This window comes from Loxodonta africana, chromosome 6 (assembly GCF_030014295.1).
Source record: "Loxodonta africana isolate mLoxAfr1 chromosome 6, mLoxAfr1.hap2, whole genome shotgun sequence".
NCBI lineage: Eukaryota > Metazoa > Chordata > Mammalia > Proboscidea > Elephantidae > Loxodonta > Loxodonta africana.
In genome coordinates, this window is record NC_087347.1 from 16,513,698 (window position 1) to 16,540,770 (window position 27,073).

Consider the following 27,073-nt stretch of genomic DNA (forward strand, 5'->3'; position numbering starts at 1 on the left):
CACACACATGCACACACGCACACACACAGAGTAGCATATATATGCATATATTTGCATATATAAATGTATATATGCACGCATTCATAAGAAACAAAACCATTCTTGCTAATTCAAAGGGAATCTACCTTTGAACTTTATCCATAGTAAAAGTATTGCAATCTTCCTTCAGGATACCTAAAATAAGTGACCTTGTGTCAAATAAGTGACCTTGTGGTTCTCCATCTCTCACCGACCAGAGGAAACTTCAGGAGTCATGGGCTGAGTGATAATTGCCCTGATTACATAAGCATGGCGGGTGGGCTTTTATCCCTTTTTATATTCAACACAGACCTACAACCTACCCAGACCAAGGCAACTGAAAGCCCTATTCTATAATACAGTGCAAGACAAAGAAAAGAACATATTATTTTCATCTAATAAGGGATAGGCACTATAGGAACAAGAGGTTAATCTGTACTATTTAAGGTTTCCATTTAGATACTTTCACCCCCGCCCCACCTTGCATGAGATCCTCTGTCCCCTTTACTCCTTTTTATTAGGACCCTTGGTATCCCTTCCCTGGGAGAATGCCCAACAATACACCTGGACCAGTGGGGAGCTGGGGCAGGACCTTCGGGAGGAGAAAGGGGCCAAGGGGAAAGATGGAGACCATGGGGAAGGAATGCTCCCTGCTGACCACAGGGTATGTAAATTAACGACAATTTCTTTTCTTTACAAATTAAATGTGATTTTTTTTAGGGTGTTATAGCAGGGAAAGCTCTTTTAGCACCTCTGAAATGCATCTGTGATACAGATCCATGGAAGATTAGAAGCCTTCAAGAGAGGAGCAACTTGTCGCTGCTCCACTGACAACCATTGTCGACCTGAGGCCAGGCATCTAGAAACACTCTCCTTGGAAACCTGCCAAAAACACTCCTGAAACTGGATTTTTGCCACACCTGCCTCATCTGCTTTCTGGGGCATAGTTTCAATGTTTTGATATATGTAAGTGTCAAGTGTAAAAGACACAGTGATATGTGGATCTGGGTGACTTCAGGGAAGCATTTGTTCCCAAGCATCTACAGGGAGCATCTTTGTTCTGTCAGCCTACGAATCTCAACACAACCAAGTTATTCATGTGAAAAATCAGACTTCTAGTTCCCAGTAATAGTGATTTTTATCTCAGTTTCTGTATAGAAGAACTTAAAACTTAGCCCTAACACTAAGAATTGGTTTTCCTAACTCATAACATGAGCTCATCCCCAACTATCAAATATCTACATTTATATATCTTAAAGATATGGATCAAAATGGATGAGAGAACACTGGGTTATACATATTGCAACATCTTTTGATAAATATCATCTACTGTACTAAATTGGCTTAATCCAATCCTCTAACAAGCTGTCAACTGTGTATTGCAAAGTGTGAAGGTTTCCCTGAAGGAAATCTTGAATCCATGAAAAAAACAAAATATCTCAATAATCCATCCTTACAGATTTACATAACCATAAATTAAGAAATATGCAGCTCAGAACACTGGTAGAGAAGTCAGGGAGAATCGCCTACATAAAATTTGGTGGTAGTATTAAGGGAAACTGGTGGCACAGTGGCTAAATGCTCACCTGCTAACCAAAAGGTTAACAGTTTGAACCCACCAAACTCTCTGTGGGGGAGACATGGCAGTCTGCTTGCATAAAGATTTACAGCCTTGGAAACCCTAATGGGGCAATTCTACTCTGTCCTATAGGTTGCTATGAGTTTAAATCGACTAGATGACAATGGGATTAGGGAAAAGGAAAAACACTCTGCATTGATTCTCACATGCCCACTTCCAGGGTTTTTCTGAAAGGCCTTGATGATGCTATGACTTACCTATGACCCCCTGATTCTGTCAAGCCCCCCTCTTACTCTGTGTCGGGTAGTTTTCCAGGAAATGGACTATACCAGTAGACAAGAGAAACAGTCCTTGTTCCCATGGATTTTGAATCCTAATGGGGGATAGCCAGATTAAAAAAAAACGAAGAATAATATTTTTGATAAGCGCAATTAAGAAAATAAAAACACTAATGTATAGAGTATTACCTGGGCAGAAGGGAAATACAGGATTACAAAATGTGACTAATGCAATGCAGGTAGATTGTACACTACTTGGTTGTCAATGCTAAGGTCAAAATCATCCCCAGACCAAAGCATCTTACAGACACCTGTGGAATCTTTGTTGTTCTTAGTTGCTATCAGGTTTGCTCGGACTCATTTAAGCTGTTGTATCTTGGAAAGCCAGTGACACAGTTGTTGAGCGTGCAAACTGACTCATAGGCCTGCTTTTAACTATACATAAGCCTATGGTCTTGACCAAGAATAGGCCTATTCTCTTAACTGTTGTCTCCACCAGGAAGAAAATCAGTTAAGTTTCAGTTATTTTTTGGGTTCATGGCCTGACTCCTTCATTCATTGCTTTTCTTTGCTCTCACTGACTGGTTTAATCATTTGCTTTTCAGAGATGGTTTTATTTATTGGATTAAGAAATCATACCTGGAACCTATGCTGTCAAGCACCAAGAAGTAACATAGAGAATAGAGGTAAGTTTTAGCACAGTTAACAGCCTCTAGGCAATTAAATTTTTATAATATCTTCTTATAACTAAACGGGAAACATAAACCATACAATTGAAGTGAAATGAACTCGCTTGATTACCTGAATTCCAGGCTCTTTTTCACCATGCCAACTTCACTTTAAGGCTCCCAGCACCCCCAAACACAAGCAGAAAGCTGTACGCATGCCCTCCAGTGTTTGCTAAATTACCACCTGTAGGGTAATGCTATCAGCTATATGCATCCCCTCTTAACAGAGTCAGCTTTGATCTTCCCCAAAGCATGTTGGGGATGAAATTGGGATGGACTCGGGCTAAGGTGCAAGGCCAAGAGTGGAGTGACTGGCTGGTGACCAAGGCTGAAGAATGCCTTAGCAACACAAAGAGAAACATCTAGGCCTGGATGTGAAGTCCCTGGGAACACTGGCTGCCCAAGGACTTCGGAGAAAAACAAATTGTGCCTTAGCCCCAACTGGAACGACATATTAGCTTGTGGCCCTCCTAGGCAGTTGTGGAGCATTAAACTGGTCCAGCCACTGCCCTGGACTGACTGCCCCATAAATAAGCTCCTCAAATAAACCATATGTCACGAATGCTGGTTCCAGAGTCTTTCTTTGGTCTCTTGGAGATGCACCCAACCTTGGTTCTAGATGCCTCTGGTTTGTTATACAACACCACCAAAATGGTTTTAATACCAAAAGGGCAGGTGGAATAAAAGAAACAAGCTGAAAGCTGGTTCTTCTCCACGAAGCCCTAGTCTGATTCTCCTGTTTGGCCCTGGTATTGAAGCTTGAAAGCTGCAGCAATTATATACAGTCCAAACAATTTATTGAGGCCTTTCCTTGTCTACCCTTTACGTATGGCCAGGCCTTCCCATGGAGCTTCTCTCCTAGCCCTCCTGCTGTTGTTAGACCCCAGCCATTACTATTCACCACAGTGCACTAATCACACACCTGCTTTAAACTGCCTGGCCCTCAGTCCATTCTGCTTTACAAAGATCTGCCCTTGCAACATCCATACTCACAGGTAAAGTGACTAAGGCCCTTTGCAACTCCTGGCGAGCTGGGTTTTTCTGTATCATTACAGTAGTAAGAGCAAATGAAAGCTGAAAAAGAGACGAATGTTTGGAGGGTGGATGCTTTTAATAGAGCAGAGATTTACACAGTGAATAATAATAGATACAACATCGAATGCCTGAATTTTGGCTCGAATTTTGTATTTGCATATCACCTCTTTTAAGAACACCTAGCTATGTAACTATGCTAGCAACTGAGGTTTTGAATTCTTAAATGAGAAAACTGAAATACTGCCAATAGTGAAATTCAATTAACTGTTTAATGATTTTAAAATATGAGTTCTAGAGCTCAGAATGAACACATACTAATTCTTTTATTATTTAGTTATCTGTAAATTAACTCATTCAACAAATATATATTTAGGACCTACTGTAAAACCCTATTCCCACTAGAGTCCCAAATATGTGGGAAAAGATTAGTCTTTATTATTTCATCATGTTGGACTGATATGGGCAATATCACATATTTTTTAAAGATCTTTGGGAGTAGAATAAACAAACAAAAATTGCAGTTGAGTAGGTTATGATTCATGGTGATCCCATGTGTTACAGAAAACTGCTCCATAGGGTTTTCTTGACTGTAATCTTTACAGAAGCATATTGCCAGGTCTTTCTTCTGCAGCACCTCGGGATGGGTTTGAACCACCAACCATTAGGTTAATATACTAGTACAAACATTTTTACCACCTGGGGACCATAAATGCTAGCTATTTCTAGCAGCAAATGACAATGTTAGTATGGCCTCATAATCTTATTTATCCATTTATTTATCCATCCATTCATTCACTAAACATTTATTGAAATCCTACTACTGTACTGGATGAGATCCAGAGCACACAGAAAGAAATGATTATCTCAGTAAATTATTTGGAGAACTGCAGATGTTTAACATAGTTTGCTCACAGGTGTTAATGGGTGTTAATGGGTGGTTCTAGGACAGAAGAAAAGTGTACACCTTGCCAAGAAGTAGTAATGTACTCCGTAGGCATTTCAGAAGCACTGAAGACTTACAGAGAAGTGGGATCCAGTGGGGTTAGATATACTTTTCTGGTTGAAGTGTGGAGGATGAGCTAGAAGGCAGGAAGCCTGGGAGAGGGACAGGGACCTGAAGGAGTTGCTGTGAAGGACCATGTCAAAGAAGATGGAATAAGAACAGGCAGGACTCTGTAGGATGAACAACTGGTAATCTGTTCAGAGAGATTTTATGGCCCCATCATTAAAATGGCACAACAATTAAGTAACAAACTGCTAACTAAAAGGTTGGCAGTTTGAACGTACCCAGCAGCTCTACATAAAAAATACAGCCTAGAAAACCCTATGGAGGCAGTTCTATGTCGTCACATGGGGTTGCCATGAGGTGAAATTGGCTCAATGTCACCTGTTATGGATTGAATTGTGTCCCCCAAAAATGTGTGTCAACTTGGCCTGTCCATGATTCCCAGTATTGTGTGATTGTCCACCATTTTGTCATCTGATGTGATTTTCCATGTGTTGTAGATCCTACCTCTATGATGTTAATGAAATGGGACTAGTGGCAGTTATGGTAATGAGGCAAGACTCAATTTACAAGATTAGGTTGTGTCTTAAGCCAATCTCTTTTGAGTTATAAAAGAGAGAAGCAAGCAGAGAGAAGGGGACCTTATACCACCAAGAAAGCAGCGTCAGGAGCACAGCATGTCCTTTGGACCCAGGGTTCCTGTGTTGAGAAGCTCCTAGACCAGGGGAAGATTGATGATAAGGACCTCCTCCAGATCCAAGGGACAGAGAGAGCCTTACCCTGGAGCTGGTACCCTGAATTTGAACTTGCAACCCCCTGGGCTGTGAGAGAATAAATTTTTGCTTGTTAAAGCCATCCACTTGTGGTATTTCTGTTATAAACTAGATGACTAAGACAGCACCTAACGACAACAACCTTATTAAAACCTAAATATAACCCAAACATATACACTTAGGAGTCAACATTATAAATCTCTTAATAGTCAGAAGCCTTTGGCAGGAAATCTAATATTTGCATAGCATCTACCATGTGTCTAAGTACTGTAATCAGATTTTGTCAAGCTGAAAAAATTCAAGCCTCAATTTGCAATATTGAAGGATTCTATGGGGAAAATACTAAATGATGCAGGAAGCTCAAAAGAAGATGGAAGGAATACACAGAGTCATTATACTGAAAAGAATTTGTTGACATTCAATCCTTTCAGGAGGTAGCATATGATCAGAAACAGAAGGTACTGAAAGACGAAGTCCAAGCTGCACTAAAGGCATTGGGGAAAAACAAAGCTCCCAGATTTGATGGAATACTAACTGAGATGTTTCAACAAATGATTGCAGCACTGGAAGTGCTCACTCATCTTTGCCAAGAAGTTTGGAAGACAGCTATCTGGCCAACCAACCGAAAGACATCCATATCTATGCCTATTCCCAAGAAAGGTGATCCAACCAAATGAGGAAATTACTAAACAATTGATGCTTTTGAATTACGATGTTGGTGAAGCATATTGAGTATACCATGGGCTGCCAAAAGAACAAACAATTCTATCTGGGAAGAAGTACAGCCAGAAAGCTCTGCAGAAGCAAGGATGGCGAGACTTCATCTCACATACCTTGGACATATTATCAGGAGGGATCAGTCCTTGGAAAAGGACGTCATACTTGGTAAAGTGGAGGGTCAGCAAAAAAGAGGAAGACCTTCAATGAAATGGATTGACACAGTGGCTGTAACAATGGGCTCAAGCACAATAACGATCACAAGGATGGCACAGGACTGGGCAGTATTTTGTTCTGTTGTATACCGAGTTGCTATGAGTCGGAACTGACTTGATGGCACTTAGCAACAACAACAACAACTCACACACGTGTTGCTAAACCTTCAGCTGCTAAAGAAAAGATTGGCGATTCAAACCCACCTAGCAACTCTGTGAGAGGAAGACCTGGTGATCTGTACCCATAATAATAATTACAGCCTAGAAAATCCTTTGGGGCAGTTCTACTCTGTCACATGAGGTTGCTATGAGTCAAAAATAGACTTAATGGTATACAACGACAACAGGTAGTTCTTTAAAAGAGCACAATGCTCAAGGCAGACATTCTTTACTAATTAATCTGTTTTTTTTTTTTTTTTCAGAAGACTTCAGGGGATATTTTAGGTTTAAAGTTTAAAGATTATCTCAGGGCAATAGTTTGGGGTTCATTCAGTCTCATTGGCTCCGGAGAGTTCTAGTGATCTCATTGAATCTTGTTTATTTCTAGATCTTATTGTGGTTCTCGCTTTAATTTTACATGTGCTTACTGATACTCTTTAAACAATACCTATTTTCTTTTCACTCTGAAAGATGAGGATTTATCTTAAAGGCTCTTTGGCCCATATTCCACAACCCCAGTCCCAATGTTAGATAGTTTTATTATTGCTTTTAGCTTTTACATTAACCATTTACAACATTAGTGATACAAATAAGTTCTTACTTCTGGTTCCATACGAGTTTTATGGTAACTACTGATCTTTGCTGACCATTCCTCACTTTTTAAGATGAAGTTGTCACTACCTGTATCCCTACCTTACACATATAGTCCATATTTCCCTCTCTCTTTCTTTTCCTACCTTTTAGTGAATTTGTTCCTTCTTAAGTTATGAACTTTATCAGTTTTTATGCTCTGTTCTGCAACCACAACCAAGTCTGCCATGCTTTGTTCATAGACCTACTTCAAAGATTTACAATATACAAATAGTATCTACACTACTGTGATGGTGTAGATAATTTTATCATGGCCCAAAGACTGCATTGGAATTACATTTCATCTCTAGAAAGTTAATGTTAAGACTTCTGTGAAATCTGAAGGAGCATGTTCCCAGTATCAAGGTCAAATTGGTTTTATTTTATGGTACCACCTCAATTGCTTAAAATCATAAGGCATTTTCATTTGCTTCTACATAGATCATGTCTTTCTTGTACATTTTAGTTTTCTTATTTACAGTTGCCTGTGTTGTTTTCTTGACTCTGATTATTCTCTCTTCTCTCCTCCCCTCTCTTCTTCTCTTCTCTCTTCCCCTTCCCTCCCCTCCAGGCTCTATCTTCTCTCTTCTCCCTCCCTTCTTCCCTCTCTTCCTTCTTTCTCTCTCTCTACATTTGAATTATGTGCCTTTAAACTATCCTATGAGGAGCTTGGCTGCTAATGGAAAGGTCAGTGATTCAAACCCACCAGCTGCTCTGTAGGAGAAAAATCTTGGCAATTTTCTCTCATAGAGATTACATTCTAGGAAACACAATGGGGAAGTTCTCCTCCATCATACAAGGTCACTATCAGCTGGAATCGACTCTATGCGATACAACAACATACTATCTCATGGTCTTCCAAATCTCATTCAGAGAAAATGTAGTGATTTCTGTGTTTTCTTGGGCAATTTGGATTTTCTCCTCCCTCCTCCCTCCTTTTCCCAATGGAACACACTTATTCAGGACTCACATAGTCAAAGCACGGGAAGAGACAATCTGGTCATCTGTCACATCTGCCCAAGCCATTTTATTGAGATGACATGGTCCTACTAGTCCTTCTCTCAGCCTCTCATCCGCTGTTCTCCAGACTTGGGATCCACACTGATGTTTGTTGCTGTATCCACCTGACCACAGGGAATTCCAGGTGCTCTGTTCTGTCTCCCAGCTTTCCCATGGATATGTGCCACATTGAGTCCTCCTCCTGTTATACTCTAGGTCCAGAAAAACTTGGCGGTGTTGTTGGCATGTGTTCTGAAGTAAACTTCATGCTTCCATGTGTACTCTTTTGCTCCCAGGCCGTGTGGGAGGAACTTCGTGAGGCTTGTCAGGCCTCTAGGGTTTTAGATAGAAATGCCATAAAAATCTCTCCTGATTTTGAATTCTCAAAATTCTATGGGACTTCTATCATAGTCCCTACCCACCCCACTCAAGAATTTGGCTTGGGGGAAGAGAGGAAGGCACAGGTGCCTTCACCAGAGAGCAAAACCAATGACGTAGCCTATGTCATTTTCTGACCCACCCAGAGCATTTTCCAGCCCCACAGGGGCTGGAAAGACCCATTCTGAAGCATTATTCTAAATTTCTCATTTAGGCAAATACCCCATTATTTATCTCTTTTCCCTTTGCTTTTCTCTAGTAATCTAGGTAGTAATCCTACCCTGTGTGTAGTGTAAACTTTAGACAAAATCTCACCTGAAAATGGATTCTTCACTGATATTCCTGGTGGTCTGCACACTGCACTTCAGGAATCTTTGAAACTCGATTCAGAATCAGGCTGGTAAATCATTATATGGAACAGCCTTTACTGGTGAATAAGTTTCACCAAATACTAAGGATATCATAAGGAGCCCTGGTAGCACAGTGATTAAGCACTCAGCATAGCAACCCTAGAGGACAGAGTAGAACTGTCCCATAGAGTTTCCAAGGAACAACGGGTGGATTCAAACCACGAACCTTTTGAACCTTTTGGTTAGTGGCCATAGAACTTAATCACTATGGCACCAGGGTTTCCTTCTTCATTTTTTTTTTTTTTTTTTGCTAACCAAATGGTTGGTGGTTTGAACCCACCAGCCACTCCTCGGGAGAAAGATGTGGCAATCCGTTTCCCTAAAGATTACAGCATTGGAAACCTAATAGGGCAGTTCTGCTCTGTATTATAGGGTCCCTATGAGTTGGAATCAACTCGACGGCATGGGTTAAGAGCATCATGTTTGGTAAAGTAAAGGATCAGTGAAAGTGAAAGTGAGGGTAACTCTCAATGAAATGGATTGACACAATATCCGCAACAATGAACTCAGACATACCAATGATCATGAAAATGGCACAGGACCAGCCAACATTTCCTTCTGTTATACATAAGGTCATCATGAGTTGAAGTTGACTCTATGTAACAACAATAAACTTGAACATGTCCTAAAGCAAAGTTGAAGTTGGACAATCAAAAATATCTTCAAAAGTGTACCTGAGCCTGAACTAATAAGTCATCCTATTATAGTCCCAGCAGTAGAATTGTCAAGACTTGTGGAGGAAAAAACACTTAAAGATATACATGTCTGTTACTTTGAATCTCAGATCCCCCCAAAATCGTGAGTATCTGAATCCCTGTTTTGTCTATGCAATAGCTTCCGTTGCAGCCTTTCAGGGATCTGCTGGAGAAAAAAAGGTTTTAGAAGATGACAGTGGGGGCAGCTTGCTGCCCTCTGAGAGAAGCCAGTTTCCTTCACAATGCTGACTTCATGCTCTGTTGCTGTTGTTAGGAGCCATGTAGTCAATTTCAATACTTAGTGAGTCCATGTGACAGAGAAGAACTGCCCCATAGGGTTTTCTTGGCTGTACTCTTTACAGGAGCCAATCACCAGGTCTTTTTTCCCATGCAGCCACTGGTAGGTTCAAACCACTGACCTTTTGGTTAGCAGCTGAGCACTTGATCACTTCACCAGCAGGGCTCCTTTAACCCTTTCTTGGAATTTTTTTTGGGGGGAGGGAGTAATGACATGTTTTTTTTCACTAATGGAATGGATGCTAAATCATTGCTTGTTTGTAGTTTTTTACTATTTGAAAAAAAATGGGTCGCCAATAGCCAGCAGGACATATCAGTCCCATGTTCCATGAAGCCCATCACATATGCAGGACATATCCATCTCAGGTGCATTACACTTCCTGGTTACACTTGAGCCATAAAATATCTTACAGAACTTTCCAAAAATGCACAAAAATACACACAAAATACTAAAAAAACTTTGCACTTGCTGCATGTAATTGTTATCAGATTGATTTAGACTGGGCCATATTGGTACCGTGTTTCATGAAACATACCACACACATGGGACATATCAGTCCCACAGCCCAGGAAGTAAATGCCAAACTGTTTTCACCCTAAAAATAACTCACTTAGTTGAATGTTTTCAAATGAAGGTAACTATACCTTCCCAATAGCATAAAGGAAATAGTAAACGCACTTGCAAGCCTTTTCTTGCTGTACAGAAGCCAAAAGACACAAAGGTTTCACACGATCACTCCTCTAGGAAGCATCCCCTCATACAAATAGCTCTCAACACTCAAATGTGGTGCAGACTGACTTTGTAATTTTTTAGGCAGTTGTACCAGTATCTGTCACAACAGTAAAATGTACTAAAGTGTCTCAAATGCCCGCCAATAAACCTCCAGGGGCAGAAAACATAACATGGGCATATGTACCCCATGGTCCATGACAGGGTTTAAGGCCATTCAGATTCCTGCTCAACCCTCAGGTGGCCTGCAAAGATCAGACACTTCTTGTTTTCACCTTTTTATTCTCTTCTCTCATTGTGAGACAGATAGAGTTAATTGTGCTGGTGGAACAAAAGAGCTGTTAAAAGATTACCATCTAGTAGTTGAGTAAACAGGAACCATACCCTGTCAAAATGAGATAAGGTTAAAACAACTCATGAATTACTACCTCCTTCTTCGTGTTTTTCTAGTCCTTTCCCCCTTTACAGGCTCCACATGAACAGAAAAACAAAGCTTGACCAGTGTTTGACTTTCCTTGGCCCATTGAAGGGGGTGAAGTAGTGCAGAAGATCAGTGCACCTGCCCTATATCCCATAATAAGTGATGCCAAGGGCTGCTGAGAGGACTCCATCTTGAATATCAGTGGGTTCCATCATGGATTCCAGATGCATGTGCAGCCTAATTAGTATGCACCGCCATTCTAAGAAGTACTCGCGCCTTGAAAGAAACCCACTAAGTATTCATTACTCTGTTGTCTCCACCAAACCCATATAAGCCCTAGCCTTGCTTACCTTTTTGAGTCCGTCTTTAGGAGAGGCATAAGCCCCCACTGACTCCTTTTACTTGTCACAAGTAAAATAAACCTGTTAGAGTTGAATGCAAAATTGTCTCATCTGTGTATTCTTACAAGAGAAAGACAAGCACCCATTGAGTCTGAAGGGCCTCCATGCCCTCAGCGGTAACAATTGGAAGAGCATTTAAATGAGGTAAGTAGGAGCCATGGTAATATCTAAACAGATGATCTCATTAAAGTTTTAAGAATCTTCTAGATATATGAAAGTACTTAGTAGCATGTGTACCACAAATGTTTTGAAATGAAGAGAAAGATGAATCTCAAAATGCCTGTTTTATGCTTTAAAAATACAAGAATGTATTATTATTATTATTATTATTATTATTTTGCTATACACTGTCATACAATAAAAAACCCTGGTGGCATAGTAGTTAAGAGCTGTGGCTGCTAACCAAAAGGTCAGCAGTTCAAATCCACCAGGTTCTCCTTAGAAACCCTATGGGACAGTTCTGCTCTGTCCTGTAGGGTTGCTATGAGTCAGAATCAACTCAACGGCAGTAGGTTTGTCATACAATGAAGGTCCCTAGGTGTTACAAATGGTTTGCCCATATCTACTAATCTAAAGATTGGTGGTTTGAACCCACCCAGTGGCTGCATGGGAGAAAGGCCTGGTGATCTGCTAAGATTACAGCCAGAAAACCTTATGAAGCAGTTCTACTTTGTAACTTATCGAATTGCCATGAGTCAGAATCTATTAAGGGAGCTTTTTATTTATTTATTTTTTTGCCTTACAATAGCCTTTTTATAACCTATCCTTAGGGTATGCTGAGGGACTTTTAAATAGAATAGATTTTTACAAGCTGGAACAATTGAGATCTAAATACAAGAAGATTGCTGGCTACATAATCTGGGAAAACCCTTCTAACCCTTTAATCTTTGATTGATGAGTCTGATACCACTTTGCTTCAAGCTTCATGGGTTCATTGACTACTAATCAGGTTTAATAAATGTAATTCCACTTGAAAATATTAAGTACCATAAAATTACTACCTTGATGAATTTTAATAAAGTGTGTCCATAAATATTTCTGACAGTTTTCATGAGCAGTGATCATTGAACAAAAGTGTTTGCTGATCGTGATATACCACCTCTGATTCCTTTAGAATTGTACCTTGAGAAGTTTTCCCATTTCATCTGCAATACAGAATGAGAAGTTAGCTAGACAATGAGCAAAATTTCCTAGTATGACTTATAAAGTGGAAGCTTATAAAGAAAAATCAATAAAGACAATTTATTCTCTAAAAATACAGATAGACTTTAAAAAGAGGACGGATCTATTTTGAAACACACGTATCTGACAACTAGAGAGTACGCAGATAAAAATATACTGACTTAAATGAAAATTTAAGGAATTAATTAACCTCTTTGGTGCTTAATGCCACCCAGAGGAATTTCGAGAAACGACACATGAAGCTTAGCGTTTCACAATTTATTTAAGAATCAGGTTAATCACTGCATAGAACACAAGATGAATGAGGTCCCGTGCAAATAGATTTGTCTTAAAATAAAAATATAGTTCAAGAAATACATCTATATAATGTATTTTTGAGGGCACAAGAATGGTAACTTATTATACATTTCCACAATATAATTTTTTTTAAATGAACGTTTAGGAAAAAACAGTAGTGCTAGAAGCAAGATTGTGGTACTCTGAAGTTCCCATTACCAAATGTCTGCTCTACGGCAACGTACCTTAACATTCCAATGCCATTCGGCATTTATTTAAATTAATATTCACAATGAAAAGCAGCAAGGTCACAAAAACTGAGTGAATTTGAAAACCAGATTTAGATTCAAATCATTGTTCCACCACCACTACCTAGACAAGTGACCCTGGGCAGATTTTTCTATGACTCTGACCAACATGTTTCCTTAATTGTGAAATGGACATTGAAAAATAAATAAACAAAAACTCCCTCCAGGATTGTTGTGAGGCTTACATAGATGGTACCCATATATACGGTCAGCCTTTGCATATGGAGGAGCTCTGGTGGGGCAGTGGTTAAGAGCTACGGTGAGAAACCAAAAGGTTGGCAGCTCGAATCCAACAGCTGCTCCTTGGAAACCCTATGGGGCAGTTCTACTCTGTTCTGTAGGGTTGCTATGAGTCAGAAGCGACTCGATGGCAATTTTTTTTTTTTTTTATGTATATAGACTTTTTGCACCTCTTCTCAATTGCCTGTTGGTAATCATGGTCCATTTTCCTATTGTTTTGACTTTTCGCATAGATTTTGGGGGGCTTTATTGGTTGTCCATCTTTATACTGCCTAAATTGTGTATGTCCTAAACATTTTTTACTAGTCTTTTTTTTTTTTTGCCTTTTAATTTTATTTGTGATGTATTTCACCCCACAGAAAATTTTCACTTTCATATGGTAAATCTACCCATCTTCTCCTTGATAGATATGAATTCTGGCTTTTCTCACTCCACTATCCTTAAACCATTGCAAAATAAATTACATATTATTAAAATATAAATTATGTATAAAATGTCTGTACAGTTTTGGGGGGGGTTATTTTTATGTCTAATCCTCTGAACTAGAATTCATTTCAGTGAAGGGTGTAAAGCAATGATTTAAGTATATTTTTCATTTGAATGAATGAGCAGTTAGACTCTATTTGTTGAATAGTCTGCATTTCCCCCACTGCTACAATCTGCTACATAATGTAGCCTGACATGCTTCATTAATTCTATGTTTATCCCCATACATACTTTGTTCTATTTCTGCACTCTATTCTGTTATTTTGTTCTCCCCCGGTATATTCTTTCTTCTGCTATGACACTATTTTGATTACTGTAATTTCATAGTATAATTCAAAATCTGGTAGGGCAAGTTCTCCCCCCGTTGTTCATTTTCAAGATCACATTGCATATGTGCACACATTTTTTTTTTTTCCTTAAATCTGGAGAAATGTTAGAATCAGCACTCCACGTTTTATATGGAATTTTGTTGGATACTGAAGTTTTAGGTCCCTGGGTGGTGCGAACGGCTTGCACTTGACTATTAACCTAAAGGTTCGCAGGTTCAACCCACCTAGTGGTGCTGCAGAAGAAAAGCCTGGAAACCTGCGTCCTTAAAGATTACATTCAAGAAACCTTATGGAGCAGTTCTACTCTGTAACATACAGGGTCACCAATGGCAATGGGTTTGGTTTTGGTTTATTAAAGATTTAGATTAATTTGTGTGGTAGATTCTCATCTCCTGTGAGACAGGACTTCAACCCAGCAGTAGGGGAGTGTGGGTGGCAGTCACTTCCAGCTGTCCACCCCTTAAGGATTTGTGCTCTCTGCAGCTGCGAGGCCATGGTTTCTCAGGGAAGCCCACATCCAGAAACTGAGGGCACTTTGGGGTGGAAAGGTCAGGCCAGTTTGGCCCAAAATGGGACACTCCAGAGCTCCATTCAGATCTCCTTGCCCAGTTGACCAAAACTATGTCAGCTCTTCACCACTGTTCACCTTTGTCCTCTGCCCAGTTCTATTTCTTCCCATTTCTCTTGACATTTGTTGATACCTAAAAAATATCTTGAAGAAGGCCTGGTGGTGCAATGGTTAAGTACTTGGCTGTTAACCGAAACGTCAGTGGTTCAAACCCACCAGAGGCTCTGCAGAAGAAAGACCTGATAATCTGCACCCATAAAGATTATAGCCTAGAAAACTCTATGGGGCAGTTCTAGTCTGTCACATGGGGCCGCCATGATGGAACTGACTCCACGGGTCCCAACAACAACAATAACGACAACGACAAAAACATTGTGACCCCAAATTCTGTCTCAGCATCTGCTTCTGGAGAGGCTGAGCTTGTGAAACTCTGGGAAGAACTGATATACTGACATCATTGGCACTAATTTGATAATGCGTAAATATGAATCTTGTTCTTGAGAATTTTCAGCCACTACCCTCCTCATAAAAACAAGTTCCACAAAGTGAGTCAGTTGTCTCTTTGGCTTGTTCCTTCTACCAATACATGCCGCCGTGAAGGAAAACCACCAAAGTATCTGAAAGAGAGGGGGCTGGGGGTTATCATCCTAGCTAGCCAGAAGGAAACGTAAGCATGAAGGGGCATGCATAGGAGGTTTTTATAGACCAGCCTGACCCTCACACTGATCTTTTCTGTGTAGCCGAGGGCCATATTTAACCCCAAGCAATGCAAGAAATGCAATTCAGTGCTGTGCACAAGGAGAAGAGAAAAATGGATTTGGGTGAAAAATTATTAGCCTCTGTTCTTTTTCAAGCCTAAACTACTCCTGTCCAGCCACTGTGCTAGCAGAGCAGTTGGATCTACAGCCTGTCCTCCCTAACCTACCTCACTCTGAGGGCTGCCGGTGGCCAGGGAACACCCCCACCCGCTTCTATGGAACAGCACTTTGTATATACACCAACCTCAGGGAGACTTGAGAATCTCTTTATTTAATCATGGCTATCTCCTTCTTCAGAAACCCTGGTGGCCTAGTGGTTAAGTGCTACAGCTGCTAACCAAAGACTCGGCAGTTTGAATCTGCCAGGAGCTACTTGGAAACTCTATAGGGCAGTTCTACTCCGTCTATTCAGGGTTGCTATGAGTCGGAATCAACTTGATGGTAACTGGTTTGTTTTTGGTTTGGGATCTCCCTCTTTGGAGCCTTGGTGACTCAATGCTTAAGAGCTCGGCAGTAAACCAAAGGTCAGCACCTCAAATCCACCAGCCACTCCTCGGAAGCCCTCTGGGGTAGTACTACTCTGTCCTGGTACTGTCACTACGAATTGGAATGACTCCACAACAACAGGTGTGGTTTTGGTTTTATCCCCCTCCTCAAGAATTCCTGTTGTGCAGTGCTTGGCTGCTAACCTAAAGGTCTGTGGTTGGAACCCACCAGCTGCTCCTGGGGAGGAAGATGTGGCAGCCTGCTTCTGTAAAGATTATAGCCTTGGAAACCCTATAAGGCAGTTCTACTCTGCCCTATAGGGTCACAATGAGTTGGAAATGACATAATGGCAATGGGATCTTCTTCTTCATTCTACTCATTCCCACTGCCTTTTCTTGATAGCAGATGACCTTGCTATCTGTGGATAATTAAGGACGTGAGGCATTAACAAACTCAACCTCTTGCCCCATCCTCAACAAGCTTCTCCATAACTTTCCCCTTACCTCTTTCTTTCCAGCTTCAGAGAAGGTAAAGCCATTCTTCCTCCTCAAGAAACACCAACTCTTCCACCTGTGCTCAATTTTTTAAAACACTGAACTTGTTACATTTAATTTTAGTTAATATTAAAAATAATGAAAATGAAGTGATTAAGTTTGGGGGAATTGCTCAATCTCAAAAGTGTTTTCTTTTAACAGCAAGAGAATAAGAATATCCCAGTAATATATATATAAAATTTATTAAGTATTATATTTCTTACTTAAATTTAATAAGTAAATTTAAATTTATATAACAAGCGAGTAGAACCAAAATTGACCAATATTAGTTTTGGCTCAAAATGTCTACCAGTTACAATGCTTTGCTGACATCAATATTTAAAGGCTGCCATAAGATTTATGAAATGCATATTTATTTTATTGGGGCACTAGGCAATCATTGAGTGTTCACTGAAATGGAAAATAATAATAATAGGAAGAAAAAGAGCGGTTACATCATTTAGGATCCAATTAGGAGACAGAACAGAGAAAGTTTGATGTAAATAATTGCTGACTATAGCAGAGAATACAAAGTAGTAAAATTACCCTAGGGCTGAGGGAGAATACTCAAGGAAGGAATAAACTTGGAAAGTGGCGTCCCTTCCCCAAGACTGGGATTCAGACCTTCTTAGAAAATGTGATTGTTGCCCACTGGATGGCAGAGAAGTTCTCTGCGTTGCTCCAGGCCAGAGCTGGTCTATAGTCCCCTGGCAAGTCGAAAGGCCCCTCTGGGATGCCATGAAACTTGATGGATGGAAGCATCACTGGATCCACTCCTTACTCCCTGCTGGTAGCTGCACAGTAGGAGCAAGAAACAGGTGGGAAAAACCAGAGCCAGGAAGAATGCCTTTCTTCTTCGGTGTCTGTCCATTGGCCCCTACCTGCAAAGTTTAGTACCACACCAGCTGTAAAGAAGAAATAGTTAAAGAGCCCATCTCCATTTTGACACAACAGGCAACGTAGGCCGGATTTGGAGCTGAGAGATTATAAACTGATCATTGTCACAGTTGTATTTAATTCTTTCTTATCTAGCCATTTCTATGTGATATATGGGTTTATGCTTCCAATTAGTTTAACTTTATGAATTGTCCTAAAAATTTTACCATGTTCATGTTCTAAAGGCTTCAAGTATATCCAGGATGTATTGGGATCAAGTACTTTATCATCTTAGGTTTATATTTTAAACATACAAAAAATGAATTCTTAGCTATTAAAATAAAAAGATATGCTGGTCTTGTCTATACCTAGTGTCATGACAGTACCAATTTTCAAGGACCCTTGTGAAGAAACACTACAGAAGAACAGAGTATAAAGGTACAAGTGCCTGGTGGGATGGGAGATTTTAAGTTGATACCAAATAATATTATTATTCATTCTCTCTCTCTCCTTGTCTCTCTGTTTGGCCTCTCTCTGTTTCTCTGTCTGTTTCTCCATCCTTTCTAGAAATAAACATTCTTAATATGATGTAATCTGGTGCCTTATCTGAAGAAAGGCTAACAAAATTTAGATTGATGTGTTGCCTAAAACAGTATTTCCTTAAGCCAAAACATCTTTTTGTTGAATGTAGTCCAGAAGGCACTTTGACAAATATCAAGAAACTGGGCTCAACATAGTATGAAAGTAATAGTTACCCAATGCAAAACGTACCAGCAAAATCAATTTAAAAGCCAGCTTACTGTTTGACCTTTGCAAACTCTTTTGATCTTCATTGAAACCAGTTAGAAGGTTGATAAGAAATGATGGATAATGTCAAAGATTTCTGCAGACCTAATGTCTCCCATTACTGAGCTCTAACTTGGGTGATGAGTATGCAAATCTACGTTAGGTGGGTCAATTCCATCCAGGCAATACTGGACTCCATAATGTTCAAAAAGTCTTTGAATCTCTGTACAGGATGAATAGTAAGTTGAAAAAAAAAAAATGAAAAGCTGTGTTGCATTGGGTTTTATATTAGTCTCAGGTAAGACTGGTTTAAATTTCTAGGCTCTACAATTACTGTCTGTGTTAAGGTTGGGCAAGCCCTCTAAACCTCAGCTTTCTTACCTTGAAAACGAACATAACCTTTGGGTCAAGGTAAGATTCAATAAAATACGTTAAAAAAAAAAAAACTTAATTCAGCGTCTGGCATTGAATAAGCAATAAATAGTAGTGGCCATTATCACTATTGGTGGTGGTATTACTATTACCATGAATTATGAACTCACAGTAATTACAGAGAATTTTATTGTATGCATTTTGTGAACTAAAACTGTAACTATTTCTGACTGGTTTTATTTTACACTCTAACTTACTTCTTCCTTCTGTTTATAGATCTCACACATTCATAGTGCATGTAATCCTGCTATGTTTTATGCATGAATTTAAGCTGCTTCAATTTATTTTTGTAACAAAGTAGGGTTTAAATAGATATGTAGATAGAACTATATAGATAGATAATAGGTAGATAGATACAGATGTATAATTACATAAATAATATCCACATGTTTATACAATAATCTTGGGCTGAAAAATAAAATGTCACAAGGTCTCATACAATATTTGTTTATGTAATGAAAAAGAGGAAGCAGAAGATACAACCTTAAAGGAATACATAAAAAAATAATCAACTAGAATTTTAGACCTTACATGAACACTGACTTTGTCTTGTTACTGCTTGGTGTACTGGGAGACCTCAAGGAATCTTGTTGAATACATGCATACATAAAATCAGCAAACTTCTCTGGGATATTTTCTGTGCAAGACAATGGGCTTGACATATCAAAGAATACAAAGATTCACAACAAACAAACCTAACCTTCCCCACCTTCTGGAACTTACCATACAGAGTAGAAGAGAAGCTCCCAAAGAAGTCACTACTATTGGGCAGATGGTGTTGTGATGAAGGAGATTCAAACCCGATACTGTGTGTGTGTGTGTGTTTGAGAACAGAAACTAATTTAAACTTGGGAGAAAGTTCAGATATTTCTAATACTATTATTAACAGTAAAGATTCTGAGTAGCACAGGACACGAATTTCTAAGCAATATTTAGAATAATTTTTTTTTGTTTTTTTAGAGAATATAATCCTGCTTTCATGCAATGTTGAGCCTCCTCAGCTGGCAGATGATCTCCCAGGTATTAGCTCAGGGACACAAAGCTGGGACTTTCTTCCCAAGACACCCTTTTCCATGAAGGACCTGTAAGTAACGTTGATCAGGAGAATATGAACAGATGATTTTTTTTTTTGTTTTTGTACTTAGCCTTATGCATGAAATGTTGCTTCTGGGAGAAATGGACACCAACTCCAACGTGTAGGACAGGGTTGATTCTCTAATATAGCTTTCTCAGTACCTGTTCCATATTCCAATCACTTGGGCGTGCTCCAGGGTAAAAAGGAGAAAGAAAAGAAGAAAATGTTGCCAGAACTGACCCCACGTCATTAAAATCAGAAATTCTGGCAGTGAGGTCCAGGCATCAGTATTAAATAAAAAGTCTCCCAAGGTGAATGTAGCGTGCTGTGGTGGTTGAAAACCCACTGGCCCAAGGCAACGCTTCTCAAACTTTACTGGAATTAAGAATCACCTGGAAAATGTGGTCATTTGAGATTCTGATTCAGTAGGTCTGAGGTAGAGCCCAAGAATTTGCATTTCCAACAAGTCCCAAGCTGACGCCATGGCGCCCTTTTGCTGAGTACACCTGAGTAGCAGGGCTGTAGGGCATGCCAAGCAAAGGCTCACTGATCATCGGCAGCACAGAAAATTGCCTTCTCCTTGCTGCTCAAAGGGTGGTCTATAGACAGGCAGTATCAGCATCTCCTGGGTTCTTGTTAGAAAGGCCAAATCTCAGACATTACCGTCTTACCTGCATACATAGTCTAGAATTGAAGGATTTTCTTTTTTTAATGCCCCCTCAGCACACTTTCCATACACATTGAGTCATTTATTTGGAATTTGGTACATCTGAGGAAAGACCAATGCCAAATTGCCTCGTATAATAGGGAGGACCTGTTTGGTGCAAAAGTCAAGGGGTGAATGAGGACACTTGAGGACCACATAATCAAATCAAAATGAGTTCAGGTTCTTAAGACTTACCAGCATCAATCTTTCACAATGCACACCATCCCATAGACAAGTGTAGAACTTGAAAAATGTGTGTACTTTTCTTTACAAGCGTTTTCATTGATCTCTTTTCTTGATGAACAAATACCAGCAATGACAAAGGCAACTAATTTAAACTATTGCTTTTATTATAATTACACGGGAGCACAAATAAATAAGCACAAAAGTATTGTAAAATATTGCCAATGCACTAAGAGAACAATTTGTTTTCAAACAACATCCGGTTACTTCAGTAGTATCAAAGTACGTTTATAATTACATAGTACCTAAAAAAATCAAGTACAAAAATTAAGAGAAATGAAAACATCAGTGTTTATATCATTAGGTAGATAGAAATGGCTAACAACACATAAGTAGAGAAATCTGTTATCTAATGCTTATTTGCACAATTTTCCAGGCACATACCTGACACTTCTAATGAGTTATGAAAAAAATGCAATATGACGTTCAGATTTTTAGAGATGGTAACAGGTTATATTGGAATGGATGTTAAATGGTTTATTTTAAAAACCCTGTCTTTTAAAAATGCAGTGCCATTATCCACTAAAAAAAAACAAAACAAAACATTATTTTATATCATTTTAGCAACAGCTACTTGTCTGGATTGGCTGAAAAGAGCAAGAAAGTAAACAGACAGTTGCTAAATACGTAAACACATTTTTAGTGCAAGAAACAAGACCTGTGACCTTACTGTGCTTTGCATTTTTATAATCACAGTGGACTTTACACAAATAGCTACACTAGAAATGTTAACTTAAAGAGTTCCAAAAAAAAGAAGTGCATACGAAACATTTTCTTATATATTATATACAGTATGTATACTGTACGTGGGTGTAGACATGGGTAAATGTGGATGCTTGTAGGGTGGGCAAACCCAGTCATATTTGGGAATCACTGAACCTCTCAAAAGGATTTTCACGTACGTTTGGATGAGATAAACCCCACCTCTTATTTCTTTAAATTTATTTTCCCTTAAGCTTGAAACATTGTACTCTTTAAGGGGAAATTGAATCAGACTTCTTCCAGATTAGACACATTTTTCAAGGATATCAATGACCCAAATATAAAAGGGTTTGAAATCAATCCAAACCCCAAGCCATAATGTTCAAGTCCAACATGGCAGAACGTGTTACCCTTTTACTGATTTACACATTGCGTGTGTACACAGAGGCTTACACATAAACATATTTTATACCTAGACATTAACTGTAATATGTTCTAATATTTTATTTTGACTGTACACTTGATCTGAAAAATAAGAGAATACCACGTATAGAGACACGGGAGATATCAAGCAGGTGAAATTGTGTATCTTCTTAAAAACAATTCACTTTGTTTTGAAAATCTTGATGACACAGTTAAGCTCGTTGCAGGCAGGGACCACATTTTTTTTTTCCAATATTTAATGACCAGCGCTTCAGAAATCAAAAACGAGAAGTGATGACACATGAGTTACACAATAATTAACTGTGGAACAAATAATTGATGAATAATAATAAATTGTGCACATTTTACAACTAGCTATTTTCCTGTACAGGAAAGGATATGTAGTGGGTCAATCTGAAACACTATAGGTACCATTTTTCGTCCATTTCTGTGTAAGTTTAGGACACAGTGAATTGTGGATTGCTATTCTATTTCTACTCCTTGGCAAGAGTGAATTATCCCCATTATAGATTGTTGTGGTCTTTGTGTGCCACCGAATTGGAATCATAGCAACCGTATAGGACAGAGTAGAACTGTCCCATGAAGTTTCCTCGCCTGTAATCTTTAAGGCAGTAGATCACCAGATCTTTTCTCCTGTGGAGCCCCTGGGGGGTTCAAACTGCTGAACTTTTGGTTAGCAGCTGAGTGCTTTAACCATTGCACCACCACAAGGTGCTTACTGTTTAAATCACAGGAATTTTATGTTCACAAGTAGTTCTATTCTGTCCTATAGAGTCGCTATGAGTCGGAATCGACTCAACAGCAGCGGGTAAGTAAACTTAGTGAGCTTACAAGATCTTTCTATTTTAGGGAACTGATTGACTTTAACATAAAAGTGGTATTAAAATGGTGTTTCTATGTGCATTGCTTTGATCTCTTTGATCACGTAAAACAAAAAGCCAATGGGGTTGTTTAGTTTTATTTACTAGGTCACTAATCTAGCTCAAAAGAAACAAACCAAACTCAGTGTGTGGATGCTAAGGAAGACAAAACAGAGTAGGACCAATGTTCAACTCTCTGGAAGCATTCGAAGAAAACTTTATTTGGGGCCTCAGTGTCTCTGAGGTCCTAGTGTCACAATTTTGAAAAGTCAAGTTGTATCCAGATAATTGCCAAGTATTTGATTATGTAGATTATTTAAAGCCAGACGTTTTAACTACTTGCTGTTTTATTTTGTTTTACTTACACAACTATTTTACGCGGATGGGCATCAGCCCTCATCAACACATACAAATATTGCTGTGTATTCTAAACTCACTTCAGTAGCATGAATGTGGGGTAAAGGGTGGCAGTGTTTATATAAAGAACTACTATTATAGCTCAGAAGTTGCTGGCTTCTCTCTTTGGGCAGGAACACAAGTTTTAGTTTTTCTCTTTCATGAATTCTCAAGAAATTTGTTTCTTCTATAAAAAAGTATTCCACATACAAAAGCATCTTGGTTGATAGCCAATGAAATTTGGTCTCTATAAAACATGCTGTGAAAACATGATTTTTTCGTAGATATGAGCTCTTTCAAAGCGATGACTATGTCGTGATATGATTTGTTCTTTGGGACTGCTACAATTATTAGCTTTAGCACCCCGAGTCTTCTGGCTGTAAGTATAAATTTTTATCATCTAACCAGATTCATAGATTGAAGTGTCCTGATTGACTGCCACTGGAGAGCCAGCTTATTTATCTATCTATCCTTAATAACCTCTTTTTCTCCACATGGAGAAACACGACACAAAGAGGAAATTAATTATAGAATTCTTGCCACATAGGCTAAGCCACAACGGAGAGTTGTATAGGCATAGAATCACAGTTCTTGAGTCAAAAATCAGTGAAGCCACTTCCCAGATCCTTCATTTACTTTCCATTTAAGGTGGGATTTGGAGCGATTAGGTGAAATGGCTACCTGAGATCAGATTTCAGACAAGTTACCACTGCAGAAAACAACGTGTCTGAAAAAGGAGCTCATGACACCTGGCAACGTCATGAGTTTGGCAGAACAAATGGAAATGACTAGATACAACACAAAGCAGTTTAGTGCCTCTCTTTCCTTCTGGACAAGTGGCCAGTATTAAAATGTCCTCTTCTGAATTCACAGAGCTATGGGAAAGATTGACATCTGAAAAATACACTTTCATCTCCCCGTAGAAAGTTGTTACCCAAATATAAATTTCAAGGGAGGAGCAAATATTATTATGCTGAGCCTGAAAATATATGCACAAAGATAAAAAAAAAAAAAAAGATGACAAGAATCCTTGTCTTATGTCTGATTAACTAGCTTTATATTTGTGGTCTTCATGACTTAAGTCAGGATAATATCTTGGGTCATAAACACGTTTTATTTCCATTCTGATTTGCTCTTAACACATTTTCATCACTCTTAAATGTGTGCTCCATGGATTGTTGGATTTGAAACATAATCTGTTATGGGTGAAACATGACAGCAGGATTTATTTAAGCTACTGAAGATCCTGCCCTGATTTCCTGTACTTGAGATTCTGCTTTTTTTTTTTTTTAAACCACCTCTGTTAAGCAAACACAACCGAAGATTTCAGTATTTTATGTATAAAATTCTCCCACTGTGTGCTCATTCACACTTTCGTGCATGTGTGTGGGCACACACACAGACACACAGACACACACACAACAGATACACACGCTCCCAATTTACCCTTTTTGCTTCTAATTGGACATCAAAATATACATTAACTATAAAATATTAAAAATTATTTTATAACATTTCCAAGGCTTGGAAGGAACTATTACTGATAAAGCATCACTAGATTTTTAATTTTTTTTAGCAATATAGATTACAAAAATTTCCTAAATCCTGTTATATTTGGTCTTATTGAGCAGCACTATCCTATCGCTGTCAATACCCTTACGAGAAAACCACTATGACAATAACATCAAACACATACCTTTTCTCTCAGAAATATAATACTAAAGTGATTGTTAGAGAGGAACCACATACTGTCGATTTTAGGAAGCATAAATAGCAATTTAAATATACAAAATATATGTGATAGTTTCCTTTTTATTCATCCATGACACTATTTATATCCAACTAACAAGTTACTATTAAAAGATATATATGTTTTTTTCTTTTTAACTTAAATTTCACCACCACGGAAAATTGAATCCACCCCATCCCCAGTCTCCTGCATTTCCTGTTTCTTCTTCGAAACAAAATAAAATAAATAAGAGGTCATCATTCTTTGGTCATGGTGTCATAATTGGTGAAAATGGGCATGAGCATGCACGGATTATGACCCCAAAATGCTGCAATAACTAGTTTGAGAAATTAACAAGGACTACCTTTTCATTAGTGGACCTAAATTTTGAAAAGGATTTGTATTTAGCGTGCTAAAATATGTAATAAAGATTTGCATTTAGCGCGCTAAAATATGTAAACCTATCTCTTTGAAGTTTCATTTCTCAGCTTCAGGGGTGGGGGGCAAACAAACATTCACATAAAAGTTACTTAAAAATGGTGATAGCAGTGACTAGGATGACACTGTCCCCACCATCTTGAAAGCAATCATGCTCTGTAGCTTCTGATTCCTTGTTCCTTCCATTGTCACAGTGAACCCTGGTCTCCTCCAATCAGATCACTGATGCCAAGACACCTGTACCCAAATTAGTTCTGCAGGAAATGTTTTCTGCTGGCTTGTCTAAATATACCCTGATAACTTCCTCTGGACTCTGACCAACCATTGTGGCATATACATAAGAGGATATAGAGGAGAAATTCTTATAAACCAATGTAGCAAAACTACAGGAGTCAATGCCACATGAATGTCAGACTAAGCATCACATTTGCAGTCATTTTCCATCAAACCCTCGAAAACTCAAAAAGCAACAGATCCTCCTAATGAATGTGATATTCACCTTCTGCATTACTAGCACCAGATTAATTCATATATTACGGTTGAACATGATTTCTAGCTGTGAGCTCTTGTACAGAAGCCAAAGGTGGGCAGAAAAAAACACATTTCCAATGCAAAAAATAACAATAAAAGGCATCAGGGGAGTACATATAAAAGAGATAACAAATCAGTTAATCCCGAAATTATATTATATAGGAAAACTCTTGATATTTCTGTAATTTCTATATGTATAATGTGTACTATTTTGGATGTCACCCATAAACGAGTAAAATATTTACATCTTAATATCTTCTGGATTTAAAATAATCCGAGATAAATAAGCGTGCCTTCATTGCAAGGAAATAGACATTTATCTTGAACTTGCCACAAGTGAGCACTGCTCCCGTGGGTTTTCCAGGGCAGCTCTGGCATTCCGACCTAACAGAGAAGGTATGGCAGAGCCAATTCTCACACGACCGAGACGATCTTCCTGTTCGCATTAAGTAACGCGGTCTTGTGGCGTTCAAGCTACCCCGTACACAGTCAGATGGCAGTATCCCAGAATACCGTTTGCTGCTTAGAATAGGGTGGAGGGCTGTACTTCTTTGCGCCTGCGTTCTTCTTCCAGCTGGGTAGGATGGGCATGCTATCCTGTTTGCAAAGTCCCTTTTCCGTTTTCTGTCTAGCCTTTATTTCCTTGCACAAGCAACGCTTTTTCTCAATCATCTCAAGCATTGTATGGTCTCCGTGAAACCACGGCATGCATGCCACCTAGCGAAAAAGAAAGAGTGAATACCAAAGGAAAAAAATGGAAGGAAAGTAGATTTTCTGCACTGGGCTAGGAGTTGTTTAGAAAAATGTCAAATATTTTTATACCTCCTTTAAAAATGCTTAAAATAATATAAGAAATAAATTGATTCTTACACAATAAAAAAAAAAAGCAAAGCATGGGAACTATAAATAAATTTTACATGTAAGTTAATAAACACTGTGATAATATTTAACCATCATTTAGGCATGAATAATTTGATTCCTGTAATCATTTTTAAACATTTGAGTTTTCTTTGTAAACAATATGTAGTAGAACTAAGACATTCAACCCTTTTTCCAACCAAAATGCCTTTTCAAATGGTATTTAAATGCTTAAATGATTCTTCTGCAAAGAAGTTTTCTCCCTGCTTTTTGATGGTTCAACAGATGTGTAAGTTAGACAAGAATCAACAACCCTTGGACTCTGTAATGACACTGACTCAAATCCAAATTAGTTTCAGAAC

The 27,073-nt window shown here is 38.8% G+C and overlaps 1 protein-coding gene across 1 annotated transcript in view; it reads right to left on the reverse strand.

Annotated features, from left to right (window-relative positions):
- Nucleotides 1–20,771: 20,771 nt before the first annotated feature.
- The window catches only part of NYAP2 (neuronal tyrosine-phosphorylated phosphoinositide-3-kinase adaptor 2), a 191,203-nt gene continuing 184,901 nt past the window's right edge, over nucleotides 20,772–27,073 (reverse strand). Inside the window, exon 6 of the mRNA XM_023557830.2 lies at nucleotides 20,772–26,570. Coding sequence (XP_023413598.1) covers nucleotides 26,343–26,570 — 228 coding nt within the window. The 3' untranslated portion in view covers nucleotides 20,772–26,342. The remainder of the gene's footprint in view (nucleotides 26,571–27,073) is intronic.